The sequence below is a fragment of the Tripterygium wilfordii genome, chromosome 20, assembly GCF_013401445.1.
Source record: "Tripterygium wilfordii isolate XIE 37 chromosome 20, ASM1340144v1, whole genome shotgun sequence".
NCBI classification, from domain to species: Eukaryota; Viridiplantae; Streptophyta; class Magnoliopsida; order Celastrales; family Celastraceae; genus Tripterygium; species Tripterygium wilfordii.
This window is the reverse complement of record NC_052251.1, coordinates 3,359,487-3,382,367: the sequence shown is the minus strand read 5'-3', so window position 1 is coordinate 3,382,367 and position 22,881 is coordinate 3,359,487. Positions and strand designations below refer to the sequence as shown.

The following is a 22,881-nucleotide window of genomic DNA, read 5'->3' as shown; positions in this document are numbered from 1 at the left end:
GGAAAGTGTTTTTTCTGTAAGAAAACAGGTCATCTGAGAAAGGATTGTGAGGGTTTTAAGGCTTGGTTGGCTAAAAAGGGTAAGATTATAAATGTTTTTGTAATTGTTGAGTCAAATTTAATTTTGGTTCCTAAAGATTCTTGGTGGTTTGAATCAGGGTGTTGTGTTCATATTACTAATTCCTTACAGGGCTTCTCAAAACTGAAGGAACTAAATAGAGAAAGCTACAATGTTTTTGTTGGAAATGGAAGCAAAGTAGGGGTCGAGTCTATTGGAGTCGTCAAGCTTAAAACATCATTAGGTTTCTTTTTAGAGTTAAATCCTGGTCTTTATGTACCTTCCATGAGAAGGAATTTAATTTATGGTTCTAAGTTGTTTAAGTCTGGTTATGGTTTTCATTGTGACTTTGATGGTGTAAAACTTTTTTAATTAAATAGACTTGATGTTGTGCTTGGCATTGCTTTACTCAAAGAAGATCTATGGCATTTGGAATGTTCTATTGAGGAATGCTTTAATGTCGATTGCATTAATTCAAAAAGATTGCTCACAAATGAAAACTCTTCAATGCTTTGGCATAAAAGATTAGGGCATATCTCTAAAGAAAGAACAGTGCAACTTATCAGAGCAAACATGTTACCAACTCTAGATTTACAAGACTTGAATCATTGTGTTAGTTGCGTGAAAGGAAAACAAACAAATTTTAGCAAGAAAGGTTCTAACAGAAGTAAAAACTTATTAGAAATTATTCATACAGATGTTTATGGTCCTTTCCCTTTCAAAACAATTTGTGGAAATGTGTATTTTGTGTCCTTCATTGATGATTTTTCTGGATTTGCATATGTCTATCTGATTTCAGAAAAGTCTTCAGTTTTGAATTGTTTTAAAACATACAAGTTAGAAGTTGAAAAACAATTAGATGCAACTATTAAAATAGTGAGATCCGATAGGGGTGGTGAATATTTTGGCAGGTATATTGAATCAGGACAGTAAAAAGGCCCTTTTGTAGTGTATCTTGAGCAAAATGGCATAATTGCTCAATATACAACACCTGGAAACCCCCAACAGAATGGTGTGGTAGGGAGAAGAAATCGAACATACATAGAAATGGTCAGGACTATGTTTCCAAGAACTCAACTTCCTATGTTCTTATGGGGAGAAGCATTGAAGACAACCAATTATATCAGTAATATAGTTCCAAGCAAATCAGTTATCAAGACACCTTTTGAGCTATGGACAGGAAGGAAACCCAGTTTTAATCATTTTCATGTTTTGAGTTGTAAATCTGGAGCAAGGCTATACAATCCAAATGAAAAGAAGTTAGATTCAAGAACAGTAAGCTGTTACTTCATTGGCTACTCAGAGAAGTCCAAGGGTTTCAAATTTTATTGTCCTAAGCTATATAATCGTATAGCTGAAACTCACAATGCCAAATTTATTGAAGATGAAATCTCCTTAGAAGATACTGATGAAGCAAAAGAATTTGAAGAGTTGGTTTCATCTGGCAATGAAACTGTTTCACAAACTGTTACTTTGCCTATTTCTTTAGAAGCTTATAATGAGCAAGGTGTTGATATACAACTCCACATGCCAGCAACAGAACAAATTCATTTACCAGAAGATGTTTTGCCTGCTGCTTCTACCAATTCAAATCAGCAAGCTACATCTCAATCTTATGCATATCAAGCTCTGGAGCCAATTTTAAGAAGATCCCAAAGATCAAAAAATCTGCAATTCCAGATGATTTTATGGTGTATTTACAAGAATATGATTTTGATTTGGGAGACTTTGATGATCCACAAACTTTCAATCAAGCAATGAAATAGGAACATTCAGCCTTTTGGTATGCAACAATGGAAGAAGAACTTCGTTCAATGAAGAAAAATGGGGTGTGCACACTCACTGAGCCTAAACCTGAAGTGAAAGCAATAGGGTGCAAGTGGGTTTACAAAACTAAAAGGGATTCTCAAGGTAGAGTTGACAGACATAAAGCTAGATTGGTAGCTAAAGGGTATACACAGAAAAGGGGATTTGATTATAATGAAACTTTTTCACCTGTGTCCTCCAAAGATGCAATGAGAATCATAATGGCTTTGACAGCTCATTTTGATCTGGAATTACACCAGATGGATGTCAAAACATCATTTTTGAATGGTGATTTGTGTGAGGGTATCTATATGCAGCAGCCACAAGGATTTGTTGAAAGGGGGAAGGAGCATTTAGTGTGCAAACTAAACAAATCGATTTATGGTTTAAAACAAGCTTCAAGACAATGGTATTTGAAGTTTGATGAAGTAATTACGGCTGATGGTTTTGTTGAGAACAAATTAGATGAATGCATATATCAGAAAGTGAAAGGTACACAATTCATTTTCATTGTTTTATACGTTGATGATATTCTTTTGGCAAGTTCAAGTTCCCAGTTGCTTTTAGAAACCAAGACCATCTTGTCTAACAATTTTGAGATGAAGAATATGGGGGAAGCACATTTTTGTTTTGGGTATTGAAATTACTAGAGACAGATCCAAGAAGTTTTTGGGATTATCACAGAGAAACTACATAGATAGAGTGCTTAAAAGATTTAACATGGAACATTGTTCAAGTGGTGAAGTCCCTGTTGGCAAATGTGACAGATTAAACCAAGAGCAATGCCCTACCACTGATTTAGAAAAGAAAGAGATGTCAAATAGACCTTATGCTTCATTGGTGGGTAGCATTATGTATGCTCAAGTTTACACAAGACCTGATTTGGCCTTCACAATCAGCATGTTAAGTAGGTTTCAAGCAAATCCTAGTGTGGCACAGTGGAATGCTGGAAAGATGGTTCTTAGGTATCTTAAAAGAACAAGGGATTTCATGTTAATTTACGGAAGGCAACAAAATCTGGAAATTATAGCATGTTGTGATTCTGATCATGGTGGTGACAAAGATGACAAAAAATCCATAGGTGGATACATTTTTTTATTGGGAGGAGCTGCTGTTTATTGGAGAAGTGCCAAGCAAACATGTATTTTTGTTTCCATGATGGAAGCTGAATTCATACAATGTTTTGAAGCTACTTTGCAAGCAATTTGGGTTAAGAATTTTGTCAATGCCATGCAAGTGGTGAACTTCTGCAGTCAGCCATTAAAAATCTATTGTGATAATGCCTCTGTTGTGTTCTTTTCAAAGAACAATAAAAGGACTTCAGCTTCAAGATCAATGGATATCTAATACTTGAAAGTTAGAGAAAAGGTCAGAGAAGGTGTTGTCAATGTTGAACATGTAGACAGTGGCTCCATGGTTGCAGACCCCATGACAAAATCATTGCCTGTGGGAATGTTTAAGAAGCAAGTGCTTAAGATGGGAGTTTTTGCATCATTTGACGCACTTGAGACATGGGAATGACAGGTTCTAACTTGTTAAATTGTCATTCTCATTTTTCTTATTATTGATGTGAATTATTTGAAATCAGCAAACTATTATCATTTTTCTCTCTGCAGTCTAGTTTGTTAAGTGTATGGTTTCATGAATATTATGCAAATTTTATTAGTTGCACATTTAGTTTTTTGTGTAGTTATTTAAGATAACAATAATGGTGAATTCTCTTAGTTGAAATTCAATTTTTGGACCAAATGTGGGACTGTGGGAGTATTCTCTCTTACTGTTACCTGATCTTGATCATAATAGTCTGCAACATAGTATAATTTGTTTTAGTGGGCGTAATTATAGTATAATTGATGCAATTTTGTGTCAAGGTTGCTATGATTCTACATTGAGATAAATTTGACAGTTGTCTTTTGGAGTATTTCTGTGTTCATGAGGCTTAGTGATCACTATTGACTTTTATATAGTACTAGCCTTGTAAATCTTTTGAAATATACTCAAGTGGGAGAATGCTAGATTCAGTATATTAGAATAATTTGATGAGGCATATCGAGATATATTCAAGTTAATGGAGTCTTATGATAATAGATTGATATTGAGACTCCTTGTGCAAATAGACTAACTATTTATTAGAAAATATGATTAAAGATATTATTATTAGAAAAATTTGTGGCACTTTTATTATATGTGGACGACATGCTAATTGGTGGCAATGACCCATCTCTCATACTTGCCGTTAAGGACTACATCCGCACTTGTTTCAAAATTAAGGATATTGGACCCATGAAATATTTTATTGGTCTTGAGGTTCACCGTTCTTCTCAAGGTATTGCTTTATGTCGACGAAAATATGTTCATGATTTATTAGTTGAAACAGACATTATCAACTCCCAAGCTCGCAACTTTCCTATGGATCATCGTCTTCGCCTCTCGGCTTCGGATGGCACACTATTGGACAATCCTACGTTTTATCGACGTCTGATTGGAAAGTTGATATATCTCACCATGATGAGGCCGGACATCACTTTTTCAGTTCACATATTGAGCCAATTCATGCAAGCCCCGCGTGACACACATCTCATGGCTGCCATGGATATTTTGCGTTACCTCCAAGGCACACAAGGCCGTGGCATATTTTTCTCCTCCTCCTCTCTTGTTATCTTATGTGCCTACTGTGTTGCGGACTGGGGCACTTGTCCAGACACTCGACGCTCCATCACCGGGTATTGTGTTTTTCTTGGGGACTCAATGGTCTCTTGGAAGTCCAAGAACCAAACGATCATCTCTCGCTCTTCTGCGGAAGCTGGAAATCGTTCTGTCGCTGCTACATATAGTGAGCTCATTTGGATCTTTGCCATTCTCAAGGATTTGGATGTGCATCTTCTCCAGCCATGTTCCCTATTCTGTGATAACAAGGCTGCAATTCATATTGCCACAAATCCCATTTTTCACGAGCGCACTAAGTATGTCGAATTGGATTGTCATTTTGTTCGAGAATATGTCGACAAAAAGTTTCTTAAGCTCCATTAGCTTCCCTCATCTCTTCAGTTGAGTGATGTGTTCACTAAACCGCTTGGTACTTCTCTTTTCCATAATTTGGTCTCCAAGATGAACCTCGTAGATCCATACAGTTCATCTTGTGCGGGCGTGTTAAACCGTGCACTTGGCCCCTCAACTAAGCCCACCGAAGATCCCACACATGAGCTCACACAAGATACAAAAGATCAAGTTATATTAGGCTAATGTGGAAAGTATATTTGTAATTGATCACAAAATATTTGTAATTGATTCTTATTTATTTCTTTCTTTGTACAGCACAATTAGTCTAGGGTTGCTTGTCTGTATATATACTTAGTCTCTTATACATGTAACTCACGCCATTATTCACTATTAGAGCAGGACAATTGTTTTGGCCTATTGTTCGTCTCATTCCTTGCTTTCATTCATCTGTCTTATGCTTTTAACACAGCTAAAAAAGTTTTACTTATATGTTGGTTTTTCAATTTGTATCACCACCCACCTAGAGCAAGTCCAACTATGTACCCAAAATTGGATACACAATTTTTCCTATTTTTAGGGGATCTCTATTTTAACACTACTCCAACGACATCTCCATCAAGTATTTTAATATTTTCTAACATAATTACTTTTATCTATCTTCAATTTTAACTCATTATTACAAATGTAATTAATTTTGAGATAATATTAATAATGTCATCATTTATGCATTAATTTCAAATAAGATTAATATACGTATATATATCTTAAATGAATATTTTATTAATATTATGTTTAAAAAATAATTAATATCCCTCATTTTCAATATTTTTCAGCTACTATTCACTAATTATGTGAGCTACCACTCAAACATTAGCATCCACTATTCATTTTAGCTACTTTTCTTTTTTCTCAAACCTGAATGTGCGATCTAGGTTGACCTGGTGGAAATACACGCCCTTAGACGTCATCACAACATCTATGGACTATGGGTATTTACGAAGTCACCACCAATTGATGTTTATGCATGCATTCGGATGTCTCACAATTAAGGTAAAGTCCACATATACTACCAGAGATTAATTAAGGATCAGAGGTCTTCGTTATGCATGTGGAATGTATTAATCACCCCACGACATCAGTTTGTCTTGGATGGTTACCACCCAGGAGATGAAGGGTCCCAAGTCCTCCCACGGTTAGAAAATGAAGCACAAAGAACGAAGAAAAACTGAGTACAATATGAAAATATATTCACATGCATTGTTGCAAAAATGGAAATATATTCATATACAATATTGGGCCAATGTACCGCTAGTAACCTGTGCAACCCTATGTAGAGGGTGCACGTGGCTTCCAAGAGATGGTGCGAGGTCGTTGTTGAATGTGACTCGGGTAACGTTGTGATTGAATGTAACTATATGATGCATATATAATGTGAGACCCTACCTATTCCCATACCAAGAAAAAGGGGACAAGTATGTATATGTTGTGGATGAAATATGATGGTGTTCATGACGCACACGACAAAAGACACTGACGATTGTGACGTGTGAAACTCTGTTTATCATAAGGTGAATGACCAGGTGACTCAGATGAATGCCACTAAAGGTGGTCGTGTGTGTAATGAATAATGTGATACTCTACCTATTCCCAGATTGGTGAATAGGGGACACGTCCATATATATTATGGGTAAAATATGATGGTGTTCATGATGCACACGATAAGAGACACAGCCGATTGTGTCGTGTGAAACTCTGTCTATCGAGATGTGCATGACCAGGTGACTCGGATGAATGCCACTGAAGATAGTTGTGTAATGTATAAATAATATGATAATCTGCCTATCCCTAGACTGGTGAATAGGGGACATATGAATATGCTTTATGTGGTGTGTTACTAGTTTCGACAAGTGAGTAAGAGTCACAAACGATTGCGATGCGTGGAACTCTACTTGTCGTGCTGTTCGTGGGAAGTATTTTTCGTGTGTGACTCTGGGGAAGCTAAGGAAGGCACGAGGCCTCGACTCTAAAGGGAAAGTATTCTATGAAGGGTATTCTGAACCTCCGCCTTTATGGTTACATCCGGCGGTTGTTCGGAAATCTCTCTCTCTCTTTTCTACAATGAACTACATTTTTCTGGGTTTCTCAGAGATATACCTGAGCACTCGCGTGGATGGTCCAAGAGGCATCTCTGTCCTATGGTATCTTCCTCTCTTTGCCTTCCTTTCCCTCTTTTTGATATCCCTTTTTGGGCCTTTTTGCGCTTTATTTTTCCCACCCTTTTATTGTGAGTACTAGATTGATGTCATATGATGATATCGGATGATCAATCATAGCTTATTCATCCACAAGAGTTTTGACATCTTTCAGGTATTCTACCAGGGTTTTGCCTTCTTTTTGGCAATAGGACAGTTGAAATTTGAGTTGAATAACTCGAGATCTAGAGAAGTTATCATATATTTTATGCACCTTTTCCCAAACAACAAAACTTGCACTTACTTCACCAATAAGTGACAACATATATGGAAAAGCTTGTGCTTACTTCACCAATAAGCGACAACATATATGGTGATGCCACAATAGCATGTAAAATAAAGTGATCTTGAGACCACTACAAATGATATAATATTGTAGCATCGTTGTTTGAAATTGATGCTTTTGGTTTAGGAGGATAGGGATGAGTGCCATCAACGTGACCTAATAGATTGTTAGTGCGAAGGAGAGAGGAAAGTTTCAAACGTAATCCTAGTTAATTTTGACAAACGTAAACGATATTATTCCTAAACTATTAATGTCTAGCGCTTTTAGTGTTTAAACTATACAACAAAATAGTTTGGGAACATTGAAGAAGAGTTAGGTATTTTAAGGATTTTGTGGGATGACATGTGTAAAATTTAAGTCATGTGGAATGACAGATGTAAAAATTATGCCAACTGAGATGCCACATACGATTTTTTTGATGTCGAAATCATTTGAGGTACGAAAGGGGTACCTTTGAATAGTTGAGGGACAATTTTAAGAGCAAACAAAATTTAAGGATAAAAATGAAATCAAGGGTATAGTTGAGGGACCAAATATATATTTTTGCCGTAACAAATGTGATAAATGACTAAGTCTAACTGTAGGACAAGAATATCGGTATGAAAATGCTAAATGTCTCAAGTTATTTTAACTCAACAAAACTCAAGTCTATGTGGCGCTGAGGTGGATTGATGAGTCGTCATGCCAGTATGGATCAACCTAGCTAAATTGAGATATTTGCCCCTCATTTTCCCGCTTCTTTTACATACGACTCTCGCTTGTTCCAATTATCATTGTTTTTGAGTTCTCTCCTTTCCCTAACCTGCATTATGTATCATAAAAATCTCGATACTCCCAAATACTCTGTAATGTCGAGTTCTTTGGCATCGTAACTTAGCTAAATGTTTCAATGAGGCAGTTAGAGAACTTGGTTTTCTTTGACGTTGCGTGACACAGTTGTGGACCAGTTGGGTGTCATTGTTGCGGTATGGGCTCACTGTTCATTGGTTAAGTTTATGGATTATTGAATCTGCACACGCCATTCCTATGTTTATGCATTTGTTCTTCTTGATTTCATGAAGATTTATTGCGGGATAATGTATAAAAAGGTAGTTGAGGTTTTCATAGTGTACATGGAACAATGTGTTACATTGTTTAAATATTTTGCATTGTTTATGAGAACAATATAGTTCAGTAACACTATAAGTTTTTGAGGTGAATTAGATTGTGTGTTAACCATGTAATTGCTGGGCAAGCATATTGATTTGGTAAAGAAATGGAGAGGCATGATGAGGCATATCCAGTGTGGGAAAACTTGGAGATTGAGGGATCTAACATGTTCATAAACAATGCTATATCAAGTTTAGATGAGAGCGTTGAAGGGGACCAAGATATTATTTTTGATGAATCAAAAGTTTTGACGATTGGGATGTTTTTTGAAGATGGGAATCAAATGTTTCAATACTAAAAGATATGGGCAACGGAGGGAATTTCCTGTGAAACGAAGATCTGTTAATAAAGACAAGGATGGTTTGGTTAAATATTTGACCTTCAGTTGTGGCAGATCAGATAAAAGCAGGGTTAATACCACTTTTGCACATCGAAAGATAGTCATTGATTCAATTTGCACACCATTATTTAAAATATTTCAATTTGGTTACCGTTGATTGCAAGATATGGTTGGCGATTGAGCTTTGCAAAGATAAAGATTATTAATAGCTGTTGAAAGTTGACTTTTAATACCACACCAGACAAACAACTTGCCTTGCCTACCTGCCTCATCAGTGCTGTTCTTTCTTTCGATTGGGGACTAATAAAGTTGGCCAACGCAAACCTTTGTCTTGCTCTTTTACTGCTTAGGTTTAATTATACCACATCTTTTTGACTGATGGTTGTCACATTTAAGTGGCCGCCAGTTAGGATATTTGCAGTGCAAGCAACTCCACAAGATTGGTTACCTACAATCCAAGGCACAACCTGGTCTCTCGAGCAGTTTTTCTCAGTTTTGGGTAGTCAAACTGCCCACGTGATAGGTTGATCAAATACAGGTGGAATTTTTTTCCCCTCAAACACAAAAGACAGATGTCAAAATCATAGCCATACAAATATAATAAGACAAAAAAACTAATTTATATATTTCCACCTTTAAAAAAGATTTAGAAATATAAACTAATCTTAATCAATAAATATTATAAACAAAAGAAAAAAAAATCCTTTATTTTTCTATACATAGACGTGAATCAGGTAGCGAACTCTTTCTTTCAATCTCCTGCCGTCGCTTCCATCTCCTATCGTCGCTTACATTGACGCGAATTCTCTCTATTGTATGTTCATCTCCTGTCGCTGCTTCCACCAATTATCAGTTGAGGACTCTCTCTGGTCCCATCTCAGATAGAGCTCTATTTTTTTCTTCTCATTCTTGTTTGTTTGGTAGCTGAGAATGTGTGGAAAAGTTGGAGTTTTTGAGATTCATGGTTGTTTGTTGTAGAAATCAGCTCCCCCTTGGGTAGAAATCAACCCCAATTTTTTTTTTGAACCCTAGATCTATCTTGCTTCCTTCTCTATTGACTGACTGACAGTGGTATTCGTTGATCTGATCATGGATTCACGGGACTCATCAGTATGTGGGTGATGACGAACAGATGGGTGATGACCAACTCATTGGTGAGGATCAGTGGAGTAGAAGGAGATGTGTTAAAGAAACAATTTGAAGAAACAAATTTCGAGTGTGAAGATCGGGATTTTCACATTTTTCTTTAAAAAATTGGTTATGTCCACGTGGAATCAATATTTGGGCAGTCAAAGTGTCACATGTGTAGTTTGACTGCCACAAAGTGGAAAAATCTGTCTGAGAGACCAAGTTGAAACAATTTTATCATTGGGTGACTAAATTAAAACATTTTAAACAACCGTGTGCAAATTGAAACACTGATTATCTTTCGGCGTGCAAAAGTGGTATTAACCTAATAAAAGCAGTACCTGGACGAATAATTTCATAAATCACCGGTAATAATTGTAAGGCTAGGTTGAGAGTCCATTTATCTAAAGAAGGTAAGTGGGAAATTACGAATTTTATCAATGAGCAAAACCATGTAATGAGTCCATCGCAGTCAAGGTATTTTAGTTGCAATCGTGTGATTAACCCTCATGTTAAAAGGCAACTCGAGATAAATGACATAGCTGTGATTAGAGTGAACAAAAGTCACAATGCTCAGGTGATTGGCGCTGGGGGGCATGAGAAGTTAATGTTTTTGGAATAAGATACTTGAAATTTGCTTGCAGAAGCTAGACGAATGCGACTTGATGAAGAAGATGCCAATGCAATTCATACTTATTTTATGAGAATGCAATCATAGAATGATGAGTTCTTTTCATTGATTGATTGGGATGAGAAAGGTAGGCTTAAAAATGTTTTTTGGGCTTATCCAAGGAGTTGGGCAGCTTGTTGTGAATTTGGAGATGTAATTACGTTTGATACGATATATTTGACAAATAAGTATGATATGCCATTCGCCTCCTTTGTTGGTGTCAATCACTATGGCCAGTCAATCTTACTTGGGTGTGGGTTAATTTCGAAGAAGACAAGAACACTTTCATATAGTTATTTAGGACTTGGCTCGCATGTATCCATGATGTTTGTTCAGTTGGGATAATCACTGATCAAGATAGGGCAATGAAGAATGCAAATGAAGTTGTCTTTCTTAAGGCTAGGGTCAGATTATGTTTGTGGCATATATTGAAGAAAGTGTTTGAGAAGCTTGGTTTGTACAAGGAATATGAGCATATTACCTATGCATTGAGGGAAGTTGTCTATGAATTGTAGAGCACGTATGAGTTTGAAAGGGGGTGGAAAGCTTTTATTGATAAATTTCATTTGGCAGATAATGCTTGGTTGCAAACAATGTATAATCAGAGGGAAATGTGGGTTCCAATATATGTGAAGAACTTCTTTTGGGCTGGTATGTCAACCACTCAGAGAAGTGAGGGTGTCAATGCATTTTTTGACGGTTATGTAAACTCAAAAATGACTCTTAGACAATTTGTCGAGCAGTACAACAATGCATTGAGGGACAAAGCAGAGAAGGAAAGTAAAGTTGATTTCCATTCATTTCACAAGCAGCTTAAATGTGCAACTTTGTATGGAATGAAGAAATAAATTATGAATTTGTACACCGAAAACAAGTTCAAAGAGTTTCAAAATGAGTTGACGGGGCCAATTTATTGTGGCATTAAATTTGTGGTGAATATTGACAAGTTGGCATATTTTATGTTGAAGAAAATGTATTCTTTGGAGAGAAAGGAAGGAAAAAAGTTGCCTACAATGTGTGCTACGACAATACTTCATCGACGGCCTTTTGTACATGCTGTAGGTTTGAGTTTAACGGTATATTGTGCAGACATGCTATTATCGTGTTGGTTTGCAATGTACATGATCTAATCCCAACTCATTACATATTTAGCTGTTGGAGAAAAGATGTGAGGAGATCTCATTCTCAATTTAAGGTATATTATGATGGCATGACTATTACAAGCGAACAATAATGATATGATAAATTGTGTAACTTGTTTACAAAATTGGCGGATTTGGCGACTGCATTAACAACCTAGCAACTTCCTACGCGTCAACTTCATTTTCACCAGCTATTGCTTTATCTATTGCAAACTTTATAGTTGTTGCTTTAATAATTTTTAGGGATAAGTATCACAGAAGCCCTTAAACTTATCAAAAATGATCAATTCAGTCCTCAAGCTTTTTTTCGTGTCAAATCAGCCCCTCAACTTCAACAGATGGTTCAAACAAGTCCTTGGAGCACTATTCCATCAAAACGTTGCTGACATGGCTATTAACTGCTGAGGTGTTATTTTTAAAATTTTTTCAATTTCCACGTGACAGACATGTGAAAATGTCCAATGCAAATATGTCACTTGTCAAAACTAAATTTATGTACAATTAGTGAGTTTAATCATTTTTATTAGTTTTTGAAATATTATTTTAGGATCTATGAAGCCTTTAAAGTATTCATTATGGTTCAATTAAGAACCTGCATTTTAAGAAAAAGGGTCTAACGACCCCCTATTCGAAACAACAAAATAATAGATATCCAGCTTCCATCAAAAGCTGTCATCTTTCTATAAAAACCTGAACATCCATCTTTGACAACCATTCCGTCTCCGGCAACCTCAATCTTCTCTCATCTTTCTCTTCTCTCTCAAAGTTTCCATCTTCGACGACCCTTTCATCTCAGGATCAGTGATCCCCAAAATCGGAAGCCCCAAAATCCGTGTTAGATAAAATCACAAAGAGCAAGAACACGAATCACAAGGAACAAAATCACAAAGAATAGGATCTAAAGGATTCTATATGAGATGCAAACAAAAATGACAAAAAGAGAAAGAACACAAATCATCCAAGAAATAACAAATCAAACCTAAATGAGTTTCGTTATCGAGGGAGGAGCTGGGAAGGAGTAGAGAGAGGGGCTTTGAAGGAGGTGGTGGGGTTGATGGGGTAGAGAAGGATTGATGATGGTGGTGGTTGGTGGTGGAGATTGATGGAGAGAGAGGGAGGGAGAGAGAAAGAGATAGATATGGTTTTTTATTTTTAATTTAAGGATTTATTCTTTTTAAATCCATGTCACATTTTACACATCTTATATTTTTGTGCAAAACAGAGTCATGTTACATATTACCGTCCACATCAGCAGTTTTTAACGACAAACTAACGGAAGGGCAAACATGAACCACCTGTTGAAGTCAAGAGGTTGATTTGGCACGAAAGAGCACGGGGGCTCAAGTGACCCTTTTTGATAAGTTTAGGGGTTTCTGCGATACTTATCCTTAATTTTTACCTCTATTGCAAAATTCCTTTTAACAAAGTTTAAATCAGTAAGTTTTCCTTGTCTAACAAGCACCATGTCAATATCTCCCGATAATACCACAAATATAAGTTTAACATCATTCACAGTTACGAGTAACTTCTTTTTCCCTAACATGAATGCTTCTTTCTTGCTGTCATAGGTAAGGATTATATCACAAATTATTTTGGTCTTTACTTCAGTAGCGTTGCTATTGCCCCAAGATTTGATTTGTACTAAAACGGGTACTCTTTTGCCATTTGAAGTTGTTTGACCTGAAAAGATGCCATGTGACTTTTCTTATGAAACAATGCAAATGTTGGTAAATTAATGCAATTCTCATAAAAATGGGTCATGTAGGATTTGGTTGTGCAATGTCAACAAAAACTACCAAAAAATCAATGCAAATTGAAAAAAAAAGAAGGGGAAAGCTCAACTGGGTGTGGAATCAATCAACAAACCTTATCCAAAAAACCAATGCAATGGACAAAAAAGGGGGCCCCACTCAACTGGGTATGCAATCAGTCAACAAACCCGACCTAAAAAGCCAATGCAATGGACCAAAAATGAGGTCCAAACTCAACAGGTTGTGCAATTAGTCGTGAAAGCCTTCCTAAAAAAACAATGCAATGCACTAAAAATGGGGACCAAGCTCAACTGGTTGTGGAATCAGTCTTCATACCCTAACCAAAAAACCAATGCACTAGACAAAAAATTGGGTTTGCAATCAGTCATGAAACCTTGCTTAAACAAACAATGCAATCGACCAATAATGGGTGCCAATCTCAACTGGGCGTACAAATCAGTCATGAAACCCTACCTAAGAAAATAATGCAATGCACTAAAAATGGGGACGAAGCTAAACTACTTGTGGAATCACTCTTCAAACCCTACCCAAAAAACCAACGCACTGGACAAAAAATGGGGAACAGCTCAACTGGGGTTTGCAATCAGTCATGAAACCCTGCTTAAAAAAATAATGCAATGGACCAATAATGAGGGCCAAGCTCATATCAGTGTGCAATCACTCAAAAAACCCTACCCAAACAAACAATGCAAAGCACAAAAATTAGGGGCCAAGCTCTGATGGGTGTGCAATCTCTCAAAAAACCCTACCCAAACAAACAATGCAATGGACCAACCAACCAACTCAAGCTAACCAGTCAATGCAATGCACAAATGGGATCTGCTTGTGCAAATTAGTCATCAAACCGAACAAAAAAATGGGACCTACTTGTGCAAAAAACAATGCAACGGATCAAAACCAGGCTTGGGTGGCGAAAATAACAAAACAATGCAAGAACAACACTAATATGAAGTCGTAGTTCTCAAAACAACAATAATACGAAATTGATTATCAAATATCTTGAGGTATTCACTGAGTAGAACACATTACCTTGAATTTTTTTCTTCGTTACACTGATTTTCACCTAAAACAGCAGTTGCATACAACAAAAACCAGTCCAATGATCCTATCACCATTTTGGACGACGAAGAACTGCAAAGACGAGAGGAAAATCTTCGGACAATGCAATGGAAGAAAAACAAATGAGTTTTGGAGGTTAAGTTTTGATGAACATTATTTGCATCCCATTATTTACTGAGGAGACTCCACTCTAAACAAACCCCAGTTAAAAATATAACAATTATGAGTTCACCCCATTTTGTGTTTTTTTTTTAAATTTTACAAACTACACTCCATAATCTCAGCCGTTGGATCTCACCAATGGTTGAGATTAAAGAAAATTAAAAAACAAAAAATAAAATAGCTTCATCTTCTTCATCAAACCCTAGAGAGGAATTGGGGGTTCCTCTTCTTCATCAAACCTAGTCTGAACATATTGATCAAATCGTTTGATGAGAACTTCGTCAATGAAATCAATGGAGTCAATAGTCCCTCTGGAGTTTTGATAGTGCCCTTTCCTTCTCAAGATCCCCGTCCTCCAGTTTCGACTACATCAAAATCACAATATCAAATTCACAGAAAGAGCAAGAGACCACGAATTCGCTCGTGCCAAGAAGAAATACGTACGTGACCTATCTGATTACTACCAGGACGAACATTCCAGAGTTTGGTGGATCTAAATTTTGAGTGAAGAGAAGGTTTAGAGAGACGTGGTGATTATGGGTTGAGAAGGAGATAATGGTGAAAAAGGAGAATGACAAAATGAGGAAGGAAATGGTAGGGTCAGAAAGGGGTGTCTATAGATTAATGTTTTTAATGTGTTTTTGGGGTGTAATTAATAAACGATGGGTGCAAATAAGGTTCATCTACGTTTTCAATGCAATAAGTAATTGTGGGCTTTAAATGCTCTCTGATTATCGAGCTTCTACTCAAATTGAATATTTCAAATTTACCATGTAGACATGCTGACTATATACGCCACATCAACTTGAGCTAACTTTTAGAACCATTTTACTTGACCCTTGTGAAAGAAAGTACACTATACTGCCTGTTTGGCACAACGGTCCACAAAGCAGAACCGCTACCAATCCCGCTTTGTTGAACCGTTGTGCCAAACAGCACAGCAAGTCCAACAGATCCGTTGACATTTTATAAGCTCCTAATAGGGGCTTATAAAGGTGTTTCTACCTACTTTTTTTATTTTTTTTAATTTTTCTGTGGTCCAAAATAAATACTGGTTTTATAATATTTATTATTAAAATATTTTTTCCTTAACATTTCTTGATCTCATATTCATAAAAAATTTTAAAAAATTTATAATGTTTTAAATATTTATATATTATTCATAAAATTACTCTTAATAAAAATTATATTTATTATTAGATTAAATTTAATAAAAAAAATCATTAACTATTTTTTATTCAACGATTTTTAAAATTATTTTTTATAAAAATCATAAAATTTTAATATAAAAATAAAAAATCTAATATTATAATATTTTATTTTAATAGATTTTCCGTTAACGTGAACATTTTCCTTCACCAAATATCTCAAGCATATTTCACAACTTTAACTCAACTTTTTTTTTTCCCAACTTCTCCACTAATATTCAAAATCAATCATTTCCCACTACGAAACAGACTCATCCTTCATGGATAAGTTAGAGCATCCACAATGGTGTTATATTTAACATTGTTAATAACACTTTTTGGATAAATATAGTGCTATATCATCACAATGAGTATAATAGAGTGTATTTCAAATACTTGAAATGTTACTTTTTTGATAAGTATATCGCTACATGCACATAATGGATGAAAAATGACACTTGAAAATTTAGTTGTGAAAAAATGATACTTGAGAGTTGTAGTATATATATAGTTGATGAATAGTGAAGAGATGATGAAAAGGAAGAGAGAGGTGATGAAAAGGAAGAGAGATGATGAAAATGAAGAGAGAGAAAATAGAGTATTTATGAAGTTTTGATGAATAGTGTTTATTGTGAGGCCTATTTATTCAATTAAATTGTGCCATATAGGAAAGAACACAAGAGAGAGAATGAGAGAACAAGAGAGAGAATAAATTTGAAGTGATGTATTATATTACTACCACTTTGGAAGCTGTTAAGAGACTAAACATTAGAAATAGACATAAGACAGTAGATGGTGGACGGTGGCCGCGGCCCACACAAACAGGTGATCTCGCGAAAGTTGGAATCAGAGAGCATAAGAAAAATGAAGCTGAAGCTATACGTTGATCGAATGTCCCAGCCATCTCGGGCTCTCATCATCTTCTGCAAGTAACAGTTTTCACTCTTAATTCTATGGTTCCCAATTATTGCTTGCTATTTAGCTCAGTCTGAATCGAAACCAGCGGTATCGTTTTCTCAGAATGTCAATTCGTGATTTTGATCATTTTAGGGTTAATAGGATAGACTACGAGGAAATCAGAGTAGACATCGCCAAGCGTCAGCACAGATCTCCGGATTTCCAAGGTACTACTCTGATCATGACAGTGTTATGGATATCACATCTCGTATACTTCACAGTAGACCTTAAGTTTTTGAAAGCTTATTATTATTGGTTGTGGAAACTTAACATGTAGTTCATGATTGTATAGTCTTAACTGTTCCACTGAAGGGAGTCTGTAAGATTTGGTGTGTCTTTTAAGAAAATCGATGAGCTAAGCAAGATTGATGGTGGTCCAAAAGCAGAAATGACGCTGTCTTTAGGGCTGTCTTTTGAACCACTATGGGGCAAGGAACTCGAAATATGAAATGGAACCTGCCTGTGCTTGAGTTTATGGGCTAGATTCCAAATTTAACTCGCCCCTGTTTCACCCATGATGAACTGTGATTTGGTACGTGCTTATGTTAGTGCGGAATTTGTGTGTATTTTATTTCCTGTTGTCTTGTTTTTAAAAAATGGTGTCTGTAAGATGTAAACCAATTCAGGTACCTGTATTTGTGGATTGTTGATTACTTGTTGACGTGCAAAGAAAGAGTGATAATGTTTCCTTTGAATGTTTAGAGTCAGAGATGACACAGACATTGCTCAAAATATGACGTTTCCTGCTGCGGAATTGGGACGATGTCGGGGCAAGTAGAGATGGGGTTGCGAAAGCAAGTTGTATGCTGTTTTACTTCTGCAATTTGAACTTGTGACACCTAGGTTGTTGTGAAGCAATGTTATCAATCTAAATTGACAGAAATGGCCAAAAATAAACTGATATAATAATTTTAGTAAGACAGTAAGTACATTGTTGATGATTAGTAAAACTATTAACGGGAATTTCTGTATTGGGAAGCATTAATAGGAGAAGAGCATTAATGGACAATTGTTCCAGGATTTCTCAGCTGCATGTACTATCTCTGCGTATCCTTGCGCATTTTGTAAATTTCTGTATCCTTTTCCTGTTAGTCCTCAGATCAGCTAGTCCCTTTGCTTATAGTGTTCCTGTGAATACTGTGATTTAAGTTTACAAGTATATATTACGTTAGATTGTAATTTTATTGAAGGCAAAATTTTATTCTATTCTTGTGGTCCGGCTTGTCCTGTCTGCATTCTGATTTGAGCATTATATATAACTGTGGGTCTCAGTGAAATTAATTGTCTGAGAGGCTGAAGAATCATGATTGTTTTGGGTGGAAATAATCATTAAGTTATGCTTTGGCATTTGTAACGAACGCTTTGGTATGACAGTATGACTTACTTATTTTATGCATCCTCCATGGTGTACTTGCAGAGATAAACCCTATGAAACAGGTTCCAGCAATAGTTGATGGAAGATTTAAGCTGTTTGAGAGGTATTAGAAAGTTTTCTCTTCTCCTCTTCTTCCTCAATTGTAATGCATACATGTAGAGAGGGCACCTTGAAAGACTTGGGTTGATAATGGAGAAGAATGTGGATGATATCATGATAGAGAAATGTGTTGGCTACTAAGGGTTTACCCTGCAAGGGTCCACTGTGGCCAGCCGTGGTTAGATTCCACGTTCTTATAAAGATAAAAACGCAAAAATGTGTTCAGGCAATGGACTCCAAATCCAAATATTTTTCATATTGAATAGCTGACCCCAAATGCTTGGGGATTTGGCCTTCAGTGACAATAATGACCCACACACACAGTGATGGATACTTTGCAAGGGTTTGTAAATTGTAATGCATTTGTGATGCATTACATACATAAGGAGGCCTAAAAATGCATTCGTGGAATTGGTAAAGAAGGTTGTAAATGATAAAGACGCATGCGGTTGCCTAATAATATTTGGGGTTCCCTGCAACAGTGAATCCAAGTTGGCCCCAACCATGCAGAGATTCTATGTTCTTTAGGGGAGAAAGAGAAGCGAAGGCGAATCTAACTCGAATTATTTTCATTCAGGTTTTTAATGTAGCTGGTCTCAAATGCTTGGGATTAATACTTTAATGAAAATAATTACACATATGAAGCGGGAAACCTTTGTACAATTTTATTTCTCAAAAAGAAAAGAAATATGAGAGAGAGAGAGAGAGAGAGAGAGAGAGAGAGAGAAGAAGAAGAAGGAGAATGACTTTTTTTGGGAGAAGCAAAGATACTAAATGCTTGCCATTACTGTACCTATGATTGTCTACCGACCCTTGTTATCTTTTTGGGTTAAATTCTGCAATCTAGACCATTTTTCAGTTGCTGGCATAGCTCTGTTCAACAGCTTAATAAACACTATCCAGTCAGGAATTTACATTAATTTAGTTATTCCTTTTTTTGTCACAGCCATGCAATACTTATCTACCTTGCTTGTGCATTTCCCGGAGTTTCAGATCATTGGTAAGTGACCTATAACCCTCTATTGCATGTCTCTTAAAGTGGTGTAAGGTTCCTGACTTTCTTTTGAAAGAAAAAAGCCGTTTTGGATGAAAAAAGAGCATTTTGAAAGTAGATAATTTGTAAACAGCGTATTGTGTGAATATGATGCTAGTTACCTATTGGTTTCAATGCCTAAGATATATTTGTTTTCTGTGATCTCAACGCCTGAGATATTATGTATGATGAAAGCAACAGGGACATAATTTGGTCGATGAGTGAGTGACTGAACCACGTTCTTTACATGTCCTTAATGATGCTTTAAGGCGAGTCCTCTGCATGGTTGTGTTACTTTTAGATACCAAAAAAAAAAAAAAAAAAACCTTAGACATCTAAAAGATTATAGCCATCTTGTTGATCAAATGTCTTAACGGTATGTAAGATCACTATATGTGCATGCCAATATTTATGTAGCTTGAATTGAAATTTTTTTCATAATTATGTACATTTTATATATAAAATTGTTTTTGTATCTGAATAATTTTTCATGAATTTTTTCGTTGTTATATTCCAGAAGTCAATTTCTTACAAACTTTTTTGTTCATACTTCCTAGGTATCCAGCCGATCTTTCCAAAAGAGCAAAGATTCACTCAGTATTGGATTGGCATCACTCCAATTTACGTCGTGGTGCAGGTGCTTAATTATTTGTTCGTAAAAGATGTTCCCATTTTTTTTTAATAATGCCAATATTTATGCATCTGCTTCTCCTTCCCAACTGTGCTGCAATTATCTTGTTTGTTGAAACTTTAGGGGAATTTGAGGATTTCTCAAATGGTTAGTGTCTTTTTTACATGATGAAACTGGGATAGTTAGACGTGAAGTTCCAAAGACTACTTTAGTGTCCATAAACACGAAAATATGAAATTTTAAACGTGGTTTCAATGAGCCTTTGTCAGTCATCTGGTCTTCATACTCTCGCACAATGAATTCCACTTTTCAATTTTCACTAAATGTTTATGTACAAGTTTAATTTTGTAAAGTTACCAAAACTAATGTTGTTAAGAGTACCATGAACAACTACAATTGATGAATTGAAAACTAGAAATTCACACATGGTGTGAATTCCATTTTGTTGTATGGATATTTAGCCGTAAATGTTGTTCTGATTATGCACTTTTGACCATCCATCACAAGAATATTACTTGATTTGTTTTCTTCATGATCCAGGGACTTTTTGCATTATATAACATTACCATTTACTTGGATTTTCTTTCAATCTATGAATCGGAAAGTTTTCTTTTTTGACTCTCTAAACATAACGTGTTAATACTTACATTTCACCTTGCTGTGGAACAAGTTCGACCCTGTAAACTGAGGTTTCTGACAGAGCACACCCCATCTCTAGTCTCCATTGTCCAGCTTTATGATATTGTTGGTTTCCTGATCGTAGTAAGCGCTAAGCATGCCATCTTTATTAAGATTATTTACCAGGTTGAGACGGATGGTTCTCACAACAGTGAGTAGAGCCTGCTCATATTTTCATTTCTTAGTTGACATTGAAAGCTTAGTGTCGTCTACCTTATGAATGCATATTAACATGTGCAATTCTTAATACAGTTGAATTTCATTAAAAAAAAAAAAGAACAAGAGAGAAGCACTTGTATAGGTTTCCTTTGGCTTGTTGAAGTTCTTAAATAAACCACTATTTTTGTGAATTCTTTCTCATTTATTCTCGTTTTTCCCCGTCCAACTTCTGTTTCAAGGATTACTCCTTGCTCTTTGCTCTGTAACATAGGGTCAGAGTACACTAACAAAAATTCATTAGTCTACCTTGATTTAGGTTAGAGAGAATATGCTGTGTCATCGTGCCACTCTTAAAGATGCACCTGTTGATATGTTGAGTGTGCTGCAGTGAGAATTCTGTAAGTCATATAACTTTTTGTGTAGTCATTGAAAAGCCACTTATCGTAGTTGCGGCTGCTAGCACACAGTTACCACCAGAACTAATGACCTTGTGATATCCTAATAGATGGATATTTTTCTTTGCCTTAGCAAACTCACTATGTTTTCTGAATTCAGTTGGCATTGAATCATATACTTGTGCACTTTCCTTTGTTCATCTATTGTGGGATCACATTCATCATTGGACACGTGTAACATATTTCATCTTGTTGTGCTGTATTGATCATTAATTTCTAATGTGGCCCTCTGGTTGATGTTTCATCTTCCAGCTGCATTTGTTCTGAATACGGTACTGGCACCGGCACTTGGCCTGCCTCTGAATCCGCAGGCTGCTGCTGAAGCTGAGAAAATATTGACTCAATCTTTGTCGACGATGGAGACCGTCTGGCTTAAGGGGAGTGGTAAATTCTTGCTGGGTAGTAATCAACCATCGATTGCAGATCTGAGCCTTGCGTGTGAAATAATGCAACTAGAGGTATGTGGAATTTATTAGACTAAGCCTCTACTTGGTTCATGTTGTCATCATTTCCTAAGGGAGACAGCCTAACCTGAGGTTGAGATTTCTGCCGACAGTTACTTCTTTTACCGCTGGAAAATCTGTCTAGAATAACTGTTAGTCTGCATTGTAACTGTTTTCTGATCATGACTGCTTATAATGGAGAAAAAGAAAAAAAGAAAAAGAAACTGAGATGCCATGGTGATATACAATTGTTGGATTTCAGCTCCTGGATGAAAAGGATCGCAGTCGAATCTTTGGCCCTCATAAGAAAGTTCAGCAGTGGATCGATGATACAAAAAATGCGACAAGACCTCACTTTGATCAAGTGCATGAAATCATTTTCAAATTCAAAACAAGACTACAGAAGCAGCAGTCACGGGATGGCGAGACTGATCCTAGTGTTAAAGCATTGCAATCCAAGATGTAAGCATTTCGTTGTTAGTTGATGGATGTATTTCACTCAATACTTATAATAAGATATTTCAACCCATCTTCTCTTTACTGGCATCGGCAAACATATCTAAGTTTCATGTGGGTGGTGAAAGCAAATCACATGATTTGCATATAAATGTAAGTTTTTTAATAGATTCTTTAGGCTTTTAGGCTTTTAGGCTTTAGCAATCTCGATATACATTGCTGGAGGAATTATTACTTTGGGGCATTTCCTGTAATATCCACTATTTGGTTTTGTATTTTTCAGTTTTGTGGGAATGACATTTTAGGCTAAACTTGCGAAGAGGGTTCGCTGTTATTGGGGAGAGGAGGGTTCACGAGCGTTCCAATAAAAAATTTCATTTTTCTATGGGACCTCTCAAGAACCCTTCGCTTCCCCAATAACACTACTCGTCCCAGCAATTGGGATCTGAGTGATCTCAATTGTTGACGTGTGTGACTATAATTTAAAGTGTTGTGGAGCCTACGCACATGTACTTTAAATCATATCCACACACCTCAGCAGTTGGTTACAGGGACAAATATCATTTTCGCTCCTTCTCAACCACC

At 36.2% G+C, this 22,881-nt stretch overlaps 1 protein-coding gene across 1 annotated transcript; it reads left to right on the top strand.

Moving 5' to 3' along the window:
* Positions 1-16,788: 16,788 nt before the first annotated feature.
* LOC119986532 (glutathione S-transferase T1-like) lies at positions 16,789-22,571 on the top strand. The gene is made up of 7 exons (XM_038831118.1): positions 16,789-16,939; positions 17,061-17,134; positions 18,385-18,445; positions 19,388-19,441; positions 20,032-20,111; positions 21,650-21,855; positions 22,103-22,571. Exons 1-7 carry the CDS (start codon positions 16,803-16,805, stop codon positions 22,304-22,306), a joined length of 816 nt encoding a protein of 271 aa, XP_038687046.1. The 5' UTR covers positions 16,789-16,802; the 3' UTR covers positions 22,307-22,571.
* The last annotated feature ends 310 nt before the right edge of the window (positions 22,572-22,881 follow it).